This window comes from Danio rerio, chromosome 13 (genome assembly GCF_052040795.2).
Source record: "Danio rerio strain M-AB ecotype USA chromosome 13, GRCz13ab, whole genome shotgun sequence".
Lineage (NCBI taxonomy): Eukaryota > Metazoa > Chordata > Actinopteri > Cypriniformes > Danionidae > Danio > Danio rerio.
Genome location: NC_141033.1, coordinates 31,863,546 through 31,885,260, shown reverse-complemented (window position 1 = coordinate 31,885,260; position 21,715 = coordinate 31,863,546). Strand labels below are relative to the sequence as shown.

General features: G+C 33.7%; 1 protein-coding gene across 4 annotated transcripts in view; it reads right to left on the bottom strand.

Annotated features, from left to right (window-relative positions):
• The window catches only part of parga (poly (ADP-ribose) glycohydrolase a), a 55,949-nt gene that overhangs the window by 11,645 nt on the left and 22,589 nt on the right, over positions 1-21,715 (bottom strand). For 2 of the 4 annotated variants that reach the window (XR_015506007.1, XM_087279474.1), the window contains exons 8-13: positions 20,599-20,691; positions 17,398-17,552; positions 9,031-9,110; positions 8,862-8,922; positions 7,064-7,139; positions 2,374-2,521 (exon numbers count right to left, since the gene is read on the bottom strand). Coding sequence is in view for 2 of the 4 variants with exons in the window: in XM_087279474.1 (XP_087135600.1) it covers positions 2,374-2,521; positions 7,064-7,139; positions 8,862-8,922; positions 9,031-9,110; positions 17,398-17,552; positions 20,599-20,691 (613 nt within the window). In the remaining 2 variants the exon portion in view is untranslated. Of the gene's footprint in view, positions 1-2,373; positions 2,522-7,063; positions 7,140-8,861; positions 8,923-9,030; positions 9,111-17,397; positions 18,099-18,691; positions 20,729-21,715 lie in introns of those variants that run through there. The other 2 variants (XM_087279475.1, XR_015506008.1) reach the window with 2 other exon arrangements.

Below are 21,715 nucleotides of genomic sequence, written 5' to 3'. Positions count from 1 at the left end.
TTTGATATTAATTAACACAGAAGCACTGTTACTTTTGACTTCCCAATAAATTTGCGCATGTCTTTGCAGTAATAAAAGAGGGAGAAGTAGTAGAAATATTTGTGATAAAGCAACCAGTGAAGAAGTAACCAGTGAAGAAGTGAAGCAGCAAACTGTTTTGACGCATCACACAGGACATTTCTTCATGTCCTGGGCTCCTCAGTTTATAAAGGAGGACCAGAGGAATGGAGAAATGATGGAGAGATGGACAGAAACACAGAAAAGGGGGGATGGAGGAGTGGGGGACTGTCACTTAACGTGTTGACTCAAGCACAGTGAGTTGGAGGGTGAAAAATAGGGCAATTCAGCAAGAGAGAAATGAGGAATAACAGGGCTGCCCTGAGTCCAGCGTGAATCAATGTAATGGATTTACGTTCAAATTGGATGAGGAGGGAAGACGGGGGGAAGGGGTGGGAAGAATGGAGCTCAATGTACACACAGGCTTTTAATAGCCATGGCAAATAACATGTGAGGTGCTGCTCAGTTTGCTAAATGTATTGTTAGGGAATGTGATTATGAACTGACTAAATTCATTAATGGGTGAAAACAAACCTAACCACACTGAAAGAGGCTGCATTAAATCTAAAAATCTAATACTAATGTCCATGATTGGGTCAGTATTACTGGCGTCAGTAGGATCCTGCTCACCAAAGCTGCATTTGTTTTATCTAAATTACAGTACAAATTGTAAAATTGTGAAATGTTATTGCACTATAAAATAATTGTTCAAAGTGGTTTATCATTTAATTTAATAATTTCTTCCAGTGATTTTAAAGATGAAATTTCAGCTTCATTACTCCAGTCTTCAGTCACATGATCCTTCAGAAATTATAATTATAATAATTATTTTTGCTATTTGTTATCATTATTAATATTATTTTTATTATTAATGGTAATAGTAATAAAAGCAATAACGACTGGAGCAAAAATTTTCATTTGAAACTACATATAAACAGTTATTAAAATTTTTAATACATACGTAGCAATTCTTATTTACATCTAATAAATGCAGTGTTGATGAACAGAATAATTTTCTTTAAAAAAAAAAAAAAACTTGAAAAAAACTGACCCCAATCTTTTGATATTTATTTCTGAATATTTTTTATTTAATTTAATTATTTTTAATTTTTTATAGATTTCTTTTCATGTGTATAGCTATCTTTTAAAGTAATATAATGTGACAGTGGTGTCATGAATTATGAATCTATGAATGAATCTTTTCAATCAATGAAGTTCAATTTTATTTATTGAATAAACCTCTTGTGATAATTGATGAATAAATAACTTGTAATAATCTCTGACTCAAAACGGACTAGTTTTTTTTTATTATGTTGTGAAAGACTTGTGGCAAATAGTTAAGAGTAAGCCAAGTAAAAAAAAAAATAAATAAATAGCCCATCCAGTTAATCAATCATAAAGCCAGAGGTTTTTAAACTAGGTTAAGAGAGAAGACCGATATAACAGAAACAAACAAATAGACAGATATTAATTTTAAATTATATTAAATTAATTTTTAAAAAGAAAATTAAAAGAAATAAAAAAATAATAAAACAAATAAGTAAAGGAATAAAAATAAATACAATGCAAAATCAATCAGGACTAATGACAATTTAATTAGTAAAAATGAAAAAGTGAAAAATTGAAAAATGTGAAAAAAGTGAAAAATGAAAAAAGACAATTTAATTAGAAAAATTAAAAAGTTTAAATAAACAAATATATAAGTGAATGAATGAAAGTGTTGTTTAGACAAAAAATAAACTTATTAAAAAAGTATTATTATTGAAATACTTTCTTAAAATATCGAATTCTAAAAATATGTCATTAATATTTTTTGTGACAAGTACTATTACATTGACATTTTAATCGAAAAAAAATTATAGAACAGTAACATATTTTAATAATACAAAGATAATTGAATTTTGAATACTAAATATGCAATATTTGTGACAAGTACAGCGCAAATGCAGGTGTATATATTTCTTATAAAAATACCATTAACAAGTCGGAAATTAAGGTACTTGACTTCTCTGCATTAGTAAGTTTAAAAAAGCTCTGCATTACAGAAGTAGAATCATTAAATTCCTGATGTTTTTCATGTCAGCCTATTATATAAAGAGCCACAGGTTTCTCCAAATCCCCAAATGTGTTCACACTTTTTAGAGAACAGGTGTTGTAACAGCTAGAAGGGAGGAACAAGACACTTCAATGGTGGCTGACATCAATCAGACAGAGATGTGTGTGTGTGTGTGTGTGTGTGTGTGTGTGTGTGTGTGTGTGTGTGTGTGTGTGTGTGACAGACGGGAGGGAGGAGTGTGTGTGTTTGTGTGCGCTGACCTGTGATGATGAGGCACTCGTTGTGGTCCAGGACTTCGGTGAAGAGGCGAGATACGATGAGCTCCGGGTTGATGAGGAAGCGAATCTCCTCCTGGACCAAACCCAGACCTGTCACCCCTCCACCCACCATCCTGTTCGCAAAGTCCACCTGCAGCACAAACAAAAACACACATTCACCTGCTGTTCAGCTGGTTTTACAGGCTAAAAAAACACACAATTTAATCCCTGAACATGGTGTGAAATGATGTTTCGGTACAGAGGTACTATGATGCTTGTCTGAACATGCAGATGATTTGGTCCAGTGTGTTACCAGAGATTACCGGTTGTGGTTAAAAATAAAATGCACAGGGGTGGAAAATAGAGTCCTCAGTTCAGCTGAGTGTAAAACCACAGAAGACAAGTGAATTTTTAGAATGGTTCAGAGGGCGTTATTTTGTGCACAGTTTTGATGCATGTACAAAGCCAAACTTTTAGCTACACCTGCTGATGGAGGATGCCATGAGAAAAACTATTATCAGGCAACTACTATCAGTCATAAAATTGTAGCTTTATTAAAACAAGACTATTTTTACTGAGGTAAATTACAATTACAGTACCAAAACAAGTGGTAATGATAGTTTAATTGCAACAAAACTATAATAGTAATAATTTATTTATTTTTTTACATAAAGCATAATTGACTGAGGTAAAACGTGTGGGCAACTATAGTCTACATCCATTGTGACCCTGCAGGTTCCTGCAAGGCCAAACGTCACTCCCTCTGTTCTGAATAATGCATCTATTAAGGACTGCCCATTAGAAATGGAGGTCAGATCACTATAACTAATCAGTAGATACACTCACTGCTTTCAGGCAGACTTCTGTGAGAGAGAATAACAACAATTTTTTTTTATATATATATAAATAAAGAAGTAAACTGTGTACTCATTATTACTAAGATCTATTTATTTCTTTACTTGTACTGGTCTTTGTTTTAATCGAGATGTTTAGAACCATCAAACTTTTTTAACTGAATTTTAATAATAAATTAATTTATCAACTTGCAATATTATTATTCATTCATTTATTCATTCATTTTCTTTTCGGCTTAGTCTCTTTATTAATCTGGGGTCACCACAGCGGAATGAACCGCCAACTTATCCAGCACATTTTATGCAGTGGATACCCTTCCAGCTGCAACCAATCACTGGGAAACATCCATACACACTCTTTCACACACATACAGACAATTTTAGCATACCCAATTCACCGATACCACGTTTTTGGATTTGTGGGGGCAAACCGGAGCACCCGAAGGAATCCCACACCAACACGGGAAGAACATGCAAACTCCACACAAAAACTTACCCAGCCAAGGCTCGAACCAGCAACCTTTTTACTGTAAGGCGAATGTGCTGCCCACTGCATCACTGTGCAGCCTATTATTATTATTATTACTAATATTATTATTTTTTTTTTTTTAATTCATTGGAACATATGTAGATGTACACATCAATTACATAATTATACCAGTAATAACACAATGCTTAAAATATTTATTTAATTAGCATTTAACCTTTATTCATATTTTAATCAACCTTAATTTTACTTCAGAGCATCTATACATATGGTCAGGGTGCAAACTACTGGGGAACTAGGCTCCCCATCATCTTTGACTTATAGAGCGAATAGAAATTGATAAGCTACATGACGAGGTTATTTATTTTGTTGTTAAGTGAAGCATATTGATGTTTGTTCGTTTTTTATGAATGTATTTCACTTACAGAAGCACTGCAGGTAAAGTTAGACAAAGGTGTTTTGTTGTTTAGGCTATGGTTGTTTGTGCATGTTAAAATAAATTCCTCAAAAGATATTTTCAAGGGTCAAAGAAAGTTGTAAATTGGAAAACAAGCGATGTTTAGCGAGAAAGTAAGCCAAAACTATTATGATGTTTTGTTCATTTAGTCTACTTTGTAATATTAGAAAAAAAGTGGGCTCCCCAAAGGTCACAGTATAGTTTGAACACTGCATATAGTGTAACATATATATGACACAGCTAAATGCTGTAGTAAAGAGAATTTTTTCACCACAGTCTTCTATTGTGTCATGCATCTTTTGATTTCAGTATTTTATGGACTAGGAGTGGTAGCATTGGCCCAGGACAGCTCTGAAAAGGTAAACAGGGGGAGCGTATGACCCTTGGAGGCAGTGTTTTGCAGGCTGTCAGACGGGCCGCTCTGGGCTACAGCCTCCTCACTGAGAGACGCAGGAGGAAAGAGGAGGGAGTTTGTCAGGCTGCCAGATGATCTCTCTGATCAGGTCACTCAACTCCAGCTCCGGCTGCTCCGCCTCTCCTCAGCACCACTGACAGCCTGTCAGGCCGTCCCACCCTTCCGGAAACATCCGTCAATCCGGCTGCAGGACCCCGGGCTCCTGGGAGCTCTCGGGGCTGCTCATGTGTGCCCGTCAGCTGTCAGGGTGAGCCCTGCCCCGACTGAGGAGAGACGGCCAGAAGAGAGCAGGGCAGAGACTCAAGAGGTGCAGCGAGGCCCACCAATCTGCAAAACCTCAGGCGGATGGGTCAACACTGAGAGATTTGAGTAGTAGTTGGTGTTTATATAAATATATATATATATATATATATATATATATATATATATATATATATATATATATATATATATATATATATATATATATATATATATATATATATAGTGTTTTTTTAAATACTGCAGACTTGTCTAAAACCTAAAAGGTTATTACAGTGATATAATTATTTAATTATTATATTTAATTAAAAGAAAAATGCCTACAGCCCCGGTCAGATCACACTTTTTGTCGATTACAAAAGTCAGTATGTGAGATCATGTGATTTTTTCTTGATAAAATCTTGACTTGTAGTGGGTAAAAAGATGTGCCAGACTACACGTTCCTTCACGATCAGTCATCCCATGACATCTACGATGAGCGTTATTTCCCAAAGCAGTCACAATTGTTGCTATACTGTAACAATTTTTCTTATCTCATTTTCATTTTTTTTTAAATCTTATTTCAATCTCAATAAACATTGATGCTTGCAGACAACTAATACCTACATTATTTAAGGGCATTCGTTACGACATGGATAGGATCAAAGTTATGATTCCTTTTTAATATTAGGATATTTTCTTTAAAATCTAAATGTATATTTTCTTGCATTATTAAACACTTCCTCACCTCAAATTGACGCAAGTGTGACGGAGAAACTTAAAGCACATCAGTAGCAGCAAGAAAAAAATCAGATGCTCAAGCCATACTCTTTAAAAAATAGAAAAATGAAAAAAAAATTGCAAATATATAACTAAGGAATGTGATACAATCACAGTGAAGCATTCATTAAGTCCTTATTTTCCTCAGAGCTAAACACATTAACTTGTATAGATGAATAATGGAGGGCCACAAACAAAAATATAATGTGTATATTTTTCTTGGAAAAAATACTTTTTTGCAACTAATTTCGTTTGGTATGATTTTAACATAATTTTAATGCATCTTTTGTTGGTCAGTTATCTATAAACAAGAATAACGGATAACATTTTAGGTGATGCTCTTCAAAACAAGTCCGTATATGCTTCAGCGCCAAAACAGTGGTGGCCGTAAGATTGTGTTGTTTTGTTAAGTAAAATAATAATCTAGCCTAAATAAAAATAAAGTGAAACATTAATAGTTTCAGAGAAGCCTATATTAAACTGTTTTCACAATTAAGGACAAATTTAAATAAGCAGGAAATGCTTTTAAAATGTATTTGCAGCACTGAACGGGAACTAAGATTACATCAGAAGAACTAACTTTGTTGGGAGGATGACAGAACTCATAAACTCATTGTTAAATTGAGATGTCTGCACATTTGTGCTAGTCTCTCCGATAAAATTGCTTAAAACACTTTAATATTTTAGAAAAGGTAGTTAAAGTTTGCATAACCAATGATTGATCTTATCCACCCCTGACCCACCAATAAGTCATAAAGAACGAGAAACAATTCTGTGATGGTGTCGTGAGGCTTAACAGGCATGGCATCGGTTGTTGTGAACTATGCCACATTACAAAAAAAAGAAACGGTAGAATGTTATGTCACAACGCACATTTTTCCTTGATGTCCTATGTCAAGGAAATCGTGCCGAAATTGTGACAAATTTGTGTGATCTGTTCGGGGCTTAACTTACATTTAGAGAACTAAAAGAGGAACAAAAACAGAAACTAATAAAATAACACACCACCATAAATTAAGAGAACACTTGAAAATTCTATTTTAGGTATAGCGTTGAGTGAAATCTTAGTTATTTTTTCTATATCTTAATAGACAATAAAATTCATCATTAGTATAGATATAGATTTTATTTATTATATATTTATTTTGCTATTTTTAATTAGTAATAAAGTATTGACAAATGTATGTCAAAGTAGATGAGGTAGATGAGTTGGAATGAAATACATTGATTATATACGCATGGGTGTGCATTCTTGTTTAAGATAAACTGCTTGACTCAAAGCTGGAATAGTATAGTAATAGTCCAAAATTACCATAAAAATATGTGTATTTTAACAATTATGCAGACATGTCATCTTGAGGAGAGAGGAAGGACAACACAAAAGGTTTTCCACGTCAGTCAAAGTAATCTCGAATCTGACAGACATCACAGTGAAAACTAGCCACTAGTGAGACTCTCACCTGCAGCATACCATAGCCCTGATCCTCTATGGTGCCCTTACAGGTGATGTGAAGATGGCTGAGCGGAGACTTCGAGCTACAGATAAAAAAAAAAATAATAATAATCTGTTAAAACACTACAGCACAGAATGAACACTCTCTTTTTTTAAACCTTCTCTTTTTTTCTAGTACATTTTTTACAAATATATTTTCATGTATTCATGCATCACAATAGTGGTGGGCTGAAAATGCTATCGTGAACTAGGAGTGGAGGGCTACAATCATGAATTAAGCAATCTGAAATACAACCATCTCAGTGGTGAGATTTTTTCTAATAAGTAAAACAGAGAGGCGGTTTGGTCTCGTCTGCACTGCCAGAGGAAGCAATTGGGCAAAGTGACTCCACAGTGCCAAAGTTCATTTATCAAGCATGACGCCTTGTGACGGACTGATCTCTGTGAACTACTTTAAATGTCAGAGAGCCCTCTAGCTGTAGCACATTCACAAATAAAGGTAGGATTTGTTTGTAAGTAAATCTTTTTTAATAACACACAGACAAAAAAAAACAACTCGTCTTTTTGTAAATCATGAAGATTTAATCTAGTATAGATTTTCAATTTTTAACAAAAATATAATGCTGAAGGTGATTGTGGGCTTTTGATGGTGGAAGTTTTTGCTGAAATTCATTTGTAAATTAAAGATAAAATACACTTTATTGAAGCACTTATGTAAAAAAAAAAAAAAAGTATGCTACACATACAAGTGAGCAAAACAAATTCTAACAAATAAACTAATATATAAACCATCATATTTTATTTTTACCATGATCTACAGATAAAATCCTAACCTAAAATGTCATTCAGTCATTTACCAAACAAATCATATCATGCATTTTTAGAAAAAGATGTCTCAGAAAGAGATGGCACATGACAAAAAAAAAAAAAAATAAGGATCACAAAGCAGACCCAAAACAATAAGTTATCATCTCTAATCTTTATATTTTGCTACTACCCTTTAAACCATTAGGGTTTTACATTTGCCAGCAAAATGGTTTCAATCAGTTTACTTAATTAATTTATCGGTTTAATTTAGATGAAAGCATTATTCCACCCATATTTTACCATTTTATAATCACAAAGGATAAATAAAACACTTAAGCAGACACCTACAGTTTAAAATTATTAGCCCCCCTTTGAATTTAGTTTTGCTTTTTTAAATATTTCCCAAAAGATGTTAAACAAGACAAAGACATTTTCACAGTATGTCTGATAATGTTTTTCTTCTGGAGAAAGTCTTATTGGTTTTACTTTAGCTAGAATAAAAGCAATCTTTTACCGTTTAAATTATTAGCTCCTTTAAGCTATATATTTTTTCGATAGTCTACAGAACAAACCATCATTATAACTTGCTTAATTACCCTAACCTAACCTGCCTAGTTAACCCAATTAACCAAGTTAAGCCTTTAAATGTCACTTTAAACTGTATAGAAGTGTCTTGACAATTATCTAGTTAATTATTATTGACTGTCATTATGACAAAGATAAAATAAATCAGTTATGAGAGATGAGTTATTAAAACTATTATGTTTAGAAATGTGTTGAAAAAAATAATAATCTACTCTCCGTTAAACAGAAATTGGGGGAAAAAATAAACAAGGGGGCTAATAATTCAGGTGGGCTAATAATTTTGACTTCAACTGTAATTGCATATAAAATGCTTTTGTACATACACAATACCTCATTTGCTAATTTAATATGAAGTCGGCACTATATTGCACTCTATATACCAACAATAACGTAAAGTATTTAAGTGCACAAACCTTTCCCATTTAGGAAAAGTGGTCAAGCTCTGTCTTTTGAATGTGACGAGGCCGGTGGGCACTAAAATGTGAAACAAATAAATAATATAATATAATTAGAAATAAAACAAATATTAAAATCATTAGCATTTATTTCAGTGTGGATGGATTCTTGTGTAGTTTGGCTTACTAGATTCCGTGACTCTCCTGAAATAGCACAGCAGGGTTTTGAGTTTCTCAATTTTGCGCTGAGAGGAGCCTTCAAACAGTCTGTGAAAAGATCAAGACACAGAAATGTTCATTAGTTATTAGAATAAATACACAACCGCTCACTTTAAGATGCCTGATATTATCTCTCATTAATAGACAACCATTAGAGGGAGATGTTTAGTTTGCCAAGTCAAAGTGATGTCAAAGAGGCTTCAGTACCAGGTTAGTGCGTCATTCTTAGAAACACGCGAGTAGAAAAAGGCCTTCCGTGTGATTGGACTTTGCCGCTTCATCTCACCAGTCCTGTTTGCTCAGCACGGCTGCCTGTGATGGCCTCTCAGTCAGGACAACAATGATACGGAGCCCTGCCTGCGGGCTCAGCGCTGCGCTCGTGTCCCATTTCACAAAGGGAGGAACACTTCTTCATTCCTTTAAAGACCATTAAAGAACTGCAGGCTTGCTTTTAAAAGTCCCAAATAGCAAAAGCCTTACAGTGATCAGCCGCGATGCTTCCAACAAATGGCTTTCTCCTTTTAGAAGACTGAAGTCCTCAAACTAACCATCTTCCACTTGCATTCATCCTTCCTCTCACTTGATTTAAATGGAATAAGGAAGGGAAAAAAGAGGGGAACAAATAAAAATGACAGAGGAAAAGCTGATGCACTAAAAGCCCTTTGGGAAGGAAGACAGGAGTTATTGAAGCCTCCTATATATAGTCTTTTTGATGGTGGAGCTGATTTTATGTAATGAAACCCAGAAGGCAAACTGTTATTGACAGAAAATAGGTGCTTTTTTTGTAGTTAGAAACTGATTGTTGACCTTTATGAGTGGAATGTATGAGAAAATACAATTTGATTTAACAAGACAAGCACTTGTGAAAGGATTTTTTTATTCACCTGATTTTAATAACATGACAAGCTGGGAATTGCTAGGGCCAAATTAGAGGGGGGAAACAATGGGAGAATGCAGGGCAAGATGTGTCGGTGTTATTTTGATTTATTTGAGAACGTGCCGCACCATGCAAAGATCTCCCTAGTCAAGCATTAGTCATGTATGCAAGCCTTTAGTTGACTACCACAGTATGTGATATTACATTACCAATAGGGATTGGAAGATGACAGTTTTCGAGGTATACTGTGGTTTAGAAAAGTCAAGGTTTTAAAACAGCCAAAATTTACTGCTATACGGTTTCTAAGGTATGCGTAAGATTTTTTTTATTAACGTTTTTTTTTTTTTTTTTTTTAAGACAGAAGTATCTCCAGCATAAAAGATATCCAAAGATGCTGTTTAAATTTGCAAAGAAATGTGTGTTTTTTTAAACTACTAATGATAGCAGAAGTCAATTATTTATTTGAATTATTTAGCCTGAAATGTTTACCACTCCAAAATATTTTAAATGTTTAAAGGGGGAAAAAGCTATTGTTTTTATCCAGGCATTTAAAAAGAGTATATTTTGGAGCACTAATCATAATACTGTGAAACCGTGAAAATATTATCTAAGGTTAATATACTGTCAGAATCTTGTACCAGCCCATGCCTAATTACACATTTATGTATGTAGAAAACCTTTTATTATAATTACTATATATTTTTATAGTTCATACTTCTGGTATGTTTACTTCTTTGCATGGATATTTTGTTAAATATATTAAATATATTTTATATATTTTTGATGTACACTAAACCTGTAGCAAAGAAAGAATTTCATTGTACAGGAAACCTGTACCTTACTGTGCATATGACAATAAACACTGTCAGGATAATAATCAATTAAAAAAGTTGTATAAATATATATTATTAAAGGAATATAATGATGAACAGAGGTGACTAAAAAAGAATAAAATGAGAAAGGTATGGTGAAATTTCAATTAATAGTTGTTTGCAATACTATGTATATTTTTGGGACTATGTTATAAAAAGTAAATGCACAAATGGAATCAAACATATATGTCAAAGATGCCAAAAGGATGAAATATGTTTCATGTTAAAAGAAGAGATAGGTAAAAGAAGAAATAAGTTTGATTCCATAGACGAATGATGTGTGTGGTAATGGGGTGGGGAAAATAATAAGCTTGTGCTTCATCCTACTCCATTTCTACCATGTTAAAATGTTATTAGTTTAAAGAATCGTTTTGTGTATGATTTTCTGTTCAGAATAAATATATCAAATCAAATCAAATCTTTGAATCGTGAATCTATTAAATTTACATTTGCTCTTGATGGACCAAAGCAACAAAGGTCACAACAACATTTCTTTTCTACTTTTAACATCAGATTTTATCTTTTGCACATGCAAGATATTAAAGATATAGTGATCAGTGGAATAACAAACTTATTGGTATATGTAAAATGCACTATATAAATAAACTTGACATGGCTCAAAAAAAAACTGCATTCATTTTAATCTGATGAGCAAATAAAAATATGTCTGTCATGCATTATTCTAATTGTAACACAGTAAGTGATACAGTAATTAAAAGTGAATGAAAGAAACATTTACAGTCCCTGCAAAAAAGGTGAGCGTTGAGATTTAGGTAAAGAACCAAGAGATTTCATGTGATTCCAGTCCAACTCATGAAATACAATGAATGAAATATAAAAAAATATGTAAAATAGGGTTACCAGAACACCAACAAGTATTCGAAGACAATGTGGCTTAAATTTATGGGCACATATTAGGAATAGGTCAATAGACAATGGCATTGTTCGTTACATGGACATCAAGATGCCGAGTCGTCATCGCGATCCTCCACTCTGCCCCCATCGCAGCAACAACCCTCTTGCAAAAAATATCGCCCCGTTTACACTAATACCTCTTAATTTTAAAATGGCATTTTAGAACAAAACTGATCTATGTCTACACTGGTGTTTCAGCAGCATTTCTGAAAATATTTCCATCCACACTATACCGCTGAAAACGAACATCACGTAACCACACACACTATGGCATGCACTGCAACATATGCGCATGTCTGAGCTTTAGGCAGTCAGTCGGTGCTTTGAGCACAAAACCCCAAAGAGCAGTGCATGTTGGACAGTTTATCAAGGATGTACCGCTGGATCGCATCTCACTATAGTTGTTAAACGTGATATTTAATTAATCATGTCTCTATCTAACGACTCTTCGGTTTTTTGAATCTATCAGGTACCATGTCACAGCGTCAGTACACTGCTTTACTCTTTCATGCTTGTAAACAGTCATTTTAGCGAAAACCTCAGATACTGTTGGTTTGTTCCGGTTGGTTGTGCACCTTTTTTACCAACCAAGTTTGTCGATGTCATTATAATGACACAGACCCCTCTGCCCATTCATGCCAGAGTACTGCGGAAAAAGCGATTGACAGGTGGTAATTTGAGTGCAACTTCTCTTTATTTATTTAGATTTTATTTGGATTTGGGTAAAACAAAGACCATGCGGGTCAGCTAGTTGAAACAGTAGGCTTCAATTAACTAATTCGTGAATTAATTATTTATTTATAAATATACTGTATATATATATATATATATATATATATATATGTATATGTATATATATATATATATATATATATATATATATATATATATATATATATATATATATATATATAATAAATGGTGATTCGCCAACCCAAGTTATTTCTTTGTTAGGATTGTTTTTCAATAAATGAAAACTGTGGGGTAAATTGGCCCAAATGGTTTCAGTAAAGTCATTTAGAAGTGACTCTCAATAATTTGTGATATTCAACTGCAGGAAATACTCATCTTCCCCTAAATATAATTCAGCTAATGCAACGTGCAACACAAAGCCTCACATAAAAAAAAAAAAATTACAAACTTGAGGATATAAGCCGATCCTATGACTCCAAAGCAGGTTACCGTATAATCAATCACAATCTTGAGGCTTCATTGATGAATCTGTATTCACAGTTTTGCAGGTGCACCGTCGGAAAGCTTGCTTTGATGTGCACATTTTGAAACTAAAGTAAATATATCTTCAGCCAGTCTATATGTCATTTCCCAGAGGGCAGACTTTGACAGCTCTGCCAAACAAGCAATCTCTAAATTGCCTGGTGCTTGATAGCAGCAGTGCTCAAGCCAATGAGTAAACTGATGGACAGTCACTCAATTAAAGTGGGCCGTACCGTAATGATCCGCACATCTCGGCACTCTGCGGTCTTGCTGAAACTTGTTTTTTGCGGCACAGCCAAAAGCACGGCCCACAATGTCCTGTACAATGCTCCAATAAAACTAAACTTGTTTGTTTGCATATGACGCTGGCACAAAGTCTGTGACCTTGTGTTCACCTGTTAAACCCAATTAGGATTAATGCTGATATCTCTCGGACCTTCATTATCTAGAGCACTTTAACTACGTCCAGCAGGAAAGATAAAGGCAGAAACAAGCCAAATGTATTATATTTAGATCCTCTGTATGTCTTGGAGGTTGTAAAAGTACTTGAAGTGCCTGGGGAATCAATAGCCATCTCTGCATGACAGAGTAAAACTGAGGGCTGCGTTCTTCTGCAAGTGTGTGGCACGATCAACCACCGGCAGTGTTCCCAAAGAGCTTTTAAAGAATGCTTTTGCTTTTCTGACTCGCATGAAAACAACTTTAATACACCAGAGACTATCTTTGACTGGCATTTACAAAAGCCAAATGCTGTGACCAAAGTTATATCAAAGATGTAGTGTCTAATTACTGCACTGCTACAATCATCAAAATAATATAATGACTTTTTTCAAACTGGTTTCCTGACTCATTTACCTATCCTCTATTAGCTGAACTACTGTAACTGATGGTGCCAAACAAAACTTGGACTAAGATTTCCTAATAAATTATCACATTTCAGTATGTTTCACATTGATGAATACAGGCTCCAGTGACTGAACTGAATGATGAAATTGAATATTTGTTAAATTTGGTTTCACATTTTTAACAACTCAAGATAAATTAGAAAAAAACAATGGGCTCTATTTTAACAATCTAGGCACAAAGTCTAAAGCACAAGACACAAAAGCATTAAGGACATGTCCGAATCCACTTTTGCTATTTTAAGGACGGAAAAATACGCTCTGGTCTAACAGGGTTGAGCTTATTCTCTTAATGAGTTATGGCTGTGTTTTGTGATAAACCAGTCAGAGTCTCATCTCCCATTCTCTTTAAGAGTCAGTTGCATCGCGCCATGGCGCATTTGCCGTTTACATGGCGGACTTTGTGAGCGAAAAATCTGAACGCTTCACTAGTGAGAAAACAGTTAAACAGACCATCTGCAGCGTGAGGATAAAGAACGAGCCTTCTCCATTCGGCCTCTTTATTTTCTCTTTCTCTCATTCATGGATCAGGAAACTGTGTTGTACGCACAGACCATTCATAAGCCTGCATAATTAATTTAGTTTGTTAAGCGCAAAGATTTGTTTCAAAACTATTTCTAAATTCAGGTTTTAATTTCCAAAACTTTTTAAGTTATATCCAAACACATGTGCTAAGCCCCATATGGTCCAAAACCTGACAGGTGGACAAATCTAAGCTTGTTTTTAATAAGACAATATAAATATGAATATCATTAATAATACTACTAATCATAATAACATTATACAAAAGCAAGTTGTTGTGAATAAACTGAAAAAAACCCAAGATGAAGGCATGTAGGCAGTGGTTTTTATTTATGTAGAAAATAATAATTTTTGTAATATTTTATTCCTTTAATTCATTTTCATTTGTAAAGATATTTGCTTGTTTGCTTATTTGTGTATTATGCAATGTGTAAGCGAGGATCACAACTGATGTGCTCTACGCTGGACTTTAGACCATCTTTCAGCTGATCTATTTTACAGTCTATTTTAGTTTCTCAAAATAGCAACGCACCTTAACACCTCTTTCCTAGACCAGAACACCCATGAGTTCACAAAGTGGTGCAAATAGATGTGCCATTTAAACGTGGCACAAAACGGGAAAATTACTGTTGCGCTGGAATGAAAAAAGCAACACATCGCGCCAAACACGTCTTGCGCTGGGTCTATAATAGGGCCCATTATGACACTATTTTGTAACCACATTTTAAAATATGATTTACATTTATACTAGTTAGGAAAAGTTTTAACATTCAGAATATGCTAATAGAACTGGTGGTAATAGTGATTTTGCCCATCTAAAAGCAAGCTTGCAAACATACTCTTTATGTATTTGAAATACATTTAATTAGTGTGGAATTTGTGACTTTCTGCTAAAAGTATTTACACATCTATTCTGATAACACATCTTCATAAAGTTCATTTATAAAAGCAGATAACACATTTTAGACATTTTCTGAATTTCTTTTTTTAAATTGAACTCTTCCAATTCTCAAATGTAAAAACATAATTTCTGAAAGCTACCTAAAAGCTCAAGTTGTAGTTATTTCCACAAATCATGCTGTCTACACTGCATAACACAAAAATAAGATCTGAAAAAAAAATTAACAAATTATTTTTTTTTTTGCAAAAACAAACTCCCAAATATTTCTCAAATTATGTACAACAGAGCATGACATTTTTCACAGTACATTCAGTAATATTTTTTTTATTCTAGACAAAGTCTTATTTGTTTTATTTTTGCTAGACAGCAGTTTTTGCAAACAGCAGTTTTATTATTTTTTATATAAATACAATTATCAATATCATTAGACCTTTTAAGCTATTTTTTTTTCAATTGTCAACAGAACAATCATCGTTATACAATGATTTGCCTAATTACCCTAACTTGCCTAATTACCCAAGTTAAGCCTTTAAATTTGACTTTAAGCTGAATAGCAATATCTTGAAAAATATCTAGTAAAATATTATGTACTGTCATCATTGTAAAGATAAAAGAAATCAGTTATTAAAAATTTATTTTTAAAACTATTGGTTAGAAATGCGTTGAAAAAAACTAATATAATAATAATTATATTATTATATATAATAGGGTTAATAATTCTGACTTCAATTGTATATATTTAATATTGGTTTAATTTGTATATATTCTATATATTTTCTATTCCAACTGAAACTGTAGTTTTGCATTTTTTTTCTTAGTTACATAATTTTTGGTCCCACTTTATATTAAGTGTCCTTAACTACTATGTACTTACATCAAAAAAAAAAAATACAATGTACTTACTGTGTTTAGGATGTATTTGAGAACACTTGTGGTGCTTTTGAGTTGGGATAGAGGTTGGGTTATGGACAGGTTTGGTGGCATGTGTAGGTTTAAGGGTAGGTTAAGGTGTAAGGGATGGTCAACAGTGTGTTTTACAAATGTAATTACAAATGTTAATTACAGATGTAATTACATACTTGTATTAAATCAAGCATAAGTACACAGTAAATACATGTATTTACACAATAAGTACATTGTAAAAAACCATTAGTTCCTATGTAAGTACATATTAGTTAAGGCCACTTAATATAAAGTGGGACCTAATTTTTTTTTTAACATTTAAGAATCAAATTTTGGAGATATTACCTAATTGTTTCATATTGGCATAACACCGCTTACACCTAATGTGTGTCAAGCTGTGTCACTGGATCACTTTCTCTTCTCAGAAAACAGTGTTGAATATCAACAACATCTCCATGCCGCGAGATGAGCACTTGCTGCAGGAAGATCCTGCTCATCAGAGGAAGACGTTCGAGTAGGCACGATGACAGACAAGAGATGGATGGCTACGTACTTTACATCAGTCTCCCCAGCATCTCATTCATTTGTTTTAATCAGCCCATAAAGGCTTGATTTAAGTACTGTATCACATGAGTGGCTTTGTTGTAGAGCTGCAATTTAAAAAGGGAGAGAAACTCCTACACATTGTCTACTCTACAGATGCTTTAAAACCACAGAAATCCATCAAACCAAACATTAGCGAATAAGAAGTTGCAAAGTCAACCAAAAACAAATTCATTTTTAAGATTAGACACAGAATCTGAAGTGTAAAGTAGTTCATATTACAATGATTTTGTATTCAACTTATTTTCAAAACCAAAACTGGACTCCATGCATATGTTGGACGATTCAATATTAGAAAAATATAATGATGGCAAAGTCAGAACAGTGCAGATGTTCACGCTAAATAAAAAATCACATTGTGGATTATCTGTAGGAGTGTAATTTTGATGAAGAGGAGCCTTCATTAAATTTGAATCTCCTGGTCTATGCCACATTAACAAGCCAAAACCCATTGTGAATCTAATAGAAACCGACTACTAGATAATGGGAAGGAAAATTAAATCAAATCGTGACTTACCTAACAGCCTACGCATACACCCTAATTTGGACTGAAAACTAAAAGCCTCAGACAATCAATAACTAAGCCTACAAAATATGTAACAGGTCTCCGGTGAGACGCCAGTACCTGTAAAAATTGATCTCGGGGTAGTTGGCGTACTCAGACTTGCGCGAGTTGCGTCTGGGAAATGTACAGAAGAAGGCATTGGCAAGAAGGCAGGCAATTTGTTCCTGTGACATGGTCAAGGACTGATTCATCTTCGTCTTAAGCAGCGGGATTGGCTGTGGAAGAGGAGAGAGAGGCAAAGATAATTAGTTTAGCAATTGACCAAACAGGGAGACAGAATTACATTAAGCAAATGGCCAGGAGTAATTAAGGTTCCCTGCTGTATCCCACCATCAGCCAGCAGCATTTACGTTTAGCGTCATCCATCTCTACTGATTGGACTTAAAGACTCTTAAGGGCAGTATAGACGACTAATCAATGCTAACATTTATAAAATGTTTATAAATAGAGAGTGCAGCTGTGGGATAAGAGATATTACTTTTAAGGGGAAAAAAACTCTTGAGTTCTTAAAATAAAATCTGTTCAGGATCTTGCATAAACACTGATTTAATGGCTAAGTACCTGCTCGTCTGAAGGGTAAACAGTCTAATTTTACCTAAAGATGAAGGCTGCTTCTAAAAATTGCATAATTCCCTACTATGTAGTATGTAAAAAAACAATGTGTGAGCAGAGAAGCATGTCTGAATTCTTAGTATTAAAAAAAAAAACTTGTGAAAACTATGTGAAAAGTACCCAGATAACCTAGTACTTCCAGGGAAATTCTGTACACTATCCCATGACACCACATTAGAAAAATCATAAATGGGAGTGAAGCGTCACAACGGTGTGGGTTGGTCGTGTGATAAAGGCAAGTAGCAGATGTAGTATGTTTGATTTCCATTCATACTACTCAAATTCATACTGTATAGAACAGTGGTTCTCAAAAATTTTTCATTAAGTACCACCTCAGAAAAAAATTGTCTCTCCAAGTACCACCAAAATGAGCAGTATTGAAATACAGTAGCGCAGTAGGCCCAGTAAAGCAGCTATAACTCTGCACAGTAAAACAAACGTGGCAGATTACCTCTGAAATAGGCTATATGTCATATATGGCACATTATAAACATAATTTTTAATACATTTTGAAATATATGTAGCATGTACATGACATTTTTCATTCCTCCGCGTACCACTAGAAGGAAGCCCGCGTACCACTAGTGGTACACGTACCACAGTTTGAGAACCACTGGTATAGAACATACTTTTCTAACGGTCATGTAGTAAATTCAAATGCAAAAGTAGTCTGTTTGTTTGTTTGTTTGTGTTTAATGCCATGCCAGTTTCTATGGCCTTTTCCATGATGAGAAAAATTAACCTGGAGACATTATATTAAGGTTTTTCAATTTGTTATTGCTAACAACTCCAAATCTGCATTTGAATAATCACTGTATAAAATCGCTTTAAAGAATGAATTGAATAAAATAAGCTACAAAGGAATTAAAACCAACACAAGCCAACAGAACAATTTCCCTCTGGGTATAATGCTTAAGTGGAGATTTGTCCTTACCTGAGAAAATAAATAAAGGATGCTACATATAATCCTTTAAGCATGTCTCTTTTAACCATTTAGGTGTGAACATGTCATGGTCAGAAGCAGCTTCACAGAACATGATAGATAGCACAGATAGATACAAAAAATTAAGAAAATTTAATAATAATGCAATTAGGAAACGCCAAAATTGCAAATGATGAAAGAAGAATTCAACATTGCAATGAAGAAAAAGTTTGGAGCGCATATTTGATGCATAAGAAGTTAAAATGCACATCTATAAATCAATTACTTACTAAAAGAAGATAAACTACTGTTTATTGTAATAGTTAGATTACAAGAAGTTACATTATTAAATATTCATGTTAAAAATTTAATTAATCTAATTTTCCAGCCAGGTTTTAGTGAGCATAAAAATATTGTCCAAAACACAGAACTCTCAGATATTTTATAAAAAAAAAAAGGCCTAAATACATGCAGTAGCTTCTGTATGTATAACCCAGGTGCGCATGTGCATCTTCCTCTGCTTGTAAACATATAAACAAACATTTGAGATCGGTTCATGAGATCGGCCATATCAGAGAGTAGCGATCGAGACATTAAATATGATTATCGGCCAATACTGATCTCCGGCCAGTCGATCGGAGCACCCCTAGTATTAGTCTAACTTCTTAAGATAAAAATGGTCTAGAAAATAAGAACAACAGATTATTAGATCAGTCAAACAATAAAATTCTGTCATTCCTCACATTTTATGCTGTTCTAAAACCATAAGACCTTCTGTTTACCTCCAGAATACAAAAGAAAATGTAAAAATACAATGTGAAATTTCTGTCTCTCTACTAAAAGTGTATTCACCCAAAACTCTGATGCTTTCTCACAAAGAGATTAATAATACATCCATATGAGCAGAGAGGTTTAATCCAAGTCTTCTGAGGAGATATGATATTTTTTTGAGGAAAGATTTAATTTAAGTGTTTATCTGCATAGAAACTCTGATCAGCAAACAATGTTTGCAGCATTCATATTTGGTCATGCAAGGTTAGGCTTGCTTACGTGATGCACGAGAACTAAAAATACCAACGCCACTCCAACACTTCTGAGCTTCTGGAAGAAGCAGGAACCAAGATTTGTTGTTCTATAGATGAGCTTCTGCTTATGTTTACTGAGCAATGCTTATAATGTCGGTGAATAAAATACTACTTAAAATGTATACATTCCATAATATAATTGTATATTTTCAGAGGACTTGGATAAAAGCATGTTTCATATACATTTACTATGTTTTTAAAAAAAAATTTAAATCCACAGTTTGAGTTTTGGGTGAAAAGACATTCAAAAGCAGATCAGAAATATCTCAGATTTATTAAAAAAAATAAAAAATTACTTGTGTTTATCAGAGGTCTTACGTTGTTGGATGATGAGTAAACAATGACAGTTTTCATTTGGGGTGAACTAAAACTTCATTCCACATGTAAGAACATAATTCTAATAAGTGTTGTTTCTGATGTCAGAAATGAGGCTGACTGACGTGAATCATCTATTAGTCCAGGTCTTAATGAGTCTGTTTGGGCCATGTGGACGTGTCCTTCACTAGATACTGGTTTTATACCAAAGCATGCTGGGCCCATTGACCTTTACTGGCCAGACACGATTATCACTTCTGATCTATTTACAAAAACATCACAGTTTGTCCCAGCCAATGTGAAGGACAGCATGATTCAGAGCCTTACCTGAGTGCAAATCTTGGGTGTGTTCAAAACCAGCTTCACCATCTTTGGCAATATGGTGTTAAATAGATGCTGCACTTCATCATTTTCCATACCCTGCAAAAGAAATATCAAAACGTACTTTGCTCATTAACTGCAATTAATCAAATGTATTAATTAATAAATATATCAATAAATACAATTGTAAAATATACATTTGGTTTAATATTTTAATATATGCTCTGTTTTATTACACTATCAAATGTTTATTATTCCTGTAACAATCATTATTCCACATTATTGTGCCACATGATTCTTCAGAATTTTATTTTTGATATGATTTTATTATTATTGTCCTAGTAATTAGAAGTTGTGCTATTTTTTGTGGAAACCATGATCATTTGTTAAAAAATTCTCATTTAATGCCTTAACTCTTTAACCAATTAAAAACTGACATCGTTAACATGCTATGTCCTCATACTAATATTAAAAAAACAAAAAACAGATGTTAACTGTCTGATACAAAACAGAATAAATAATGAAGCCTTTATGCATTGGTTTCTCTGCTTCTGGAGCTTTTTTCTCAAACCCCATTTAATGGAAAACAACTGTCAGAAAAAAAGAGCCATATTGTTGAATAAGACACTTGAACCCAGCTGTCGACTTGTCTCAGACAGTATTATTCACGTGTCAGGAAAAAAAAAAAGCAAGGACGGCTTGCTGTCAGAATAACATCAATAGGTGAAAATAAAAATCTGCATCCTAGGCTGCTGGGGTTTAGCAACAAAAACTGCTTGCTTTTTGAGTTTAGCAAATAAAACACAGAAAATGTTTTACCATACTTAATTAAAACAATTATTTGGTAGTTTGCTTAATAATTATATATTAGCTGTTAATTTACACACTTGCAAGCCACACACAATGTAGTTGTTGAGTGACACTTTGGTCCTTCTTTCATGATTAATAAAAACAAATCAATGTCTAGTATGTCTCCCTTTGAATTTCGAAAAATCATATCGGGAAACATACAATTAATACCCATGGCTCATGACAACAAATTCATGTCTTAAGTATAATGATTGGTCTCTGGACATTATTTGCAAAATGATAAACTTTAATCCGCAGCTTCAAAAAATGTCCA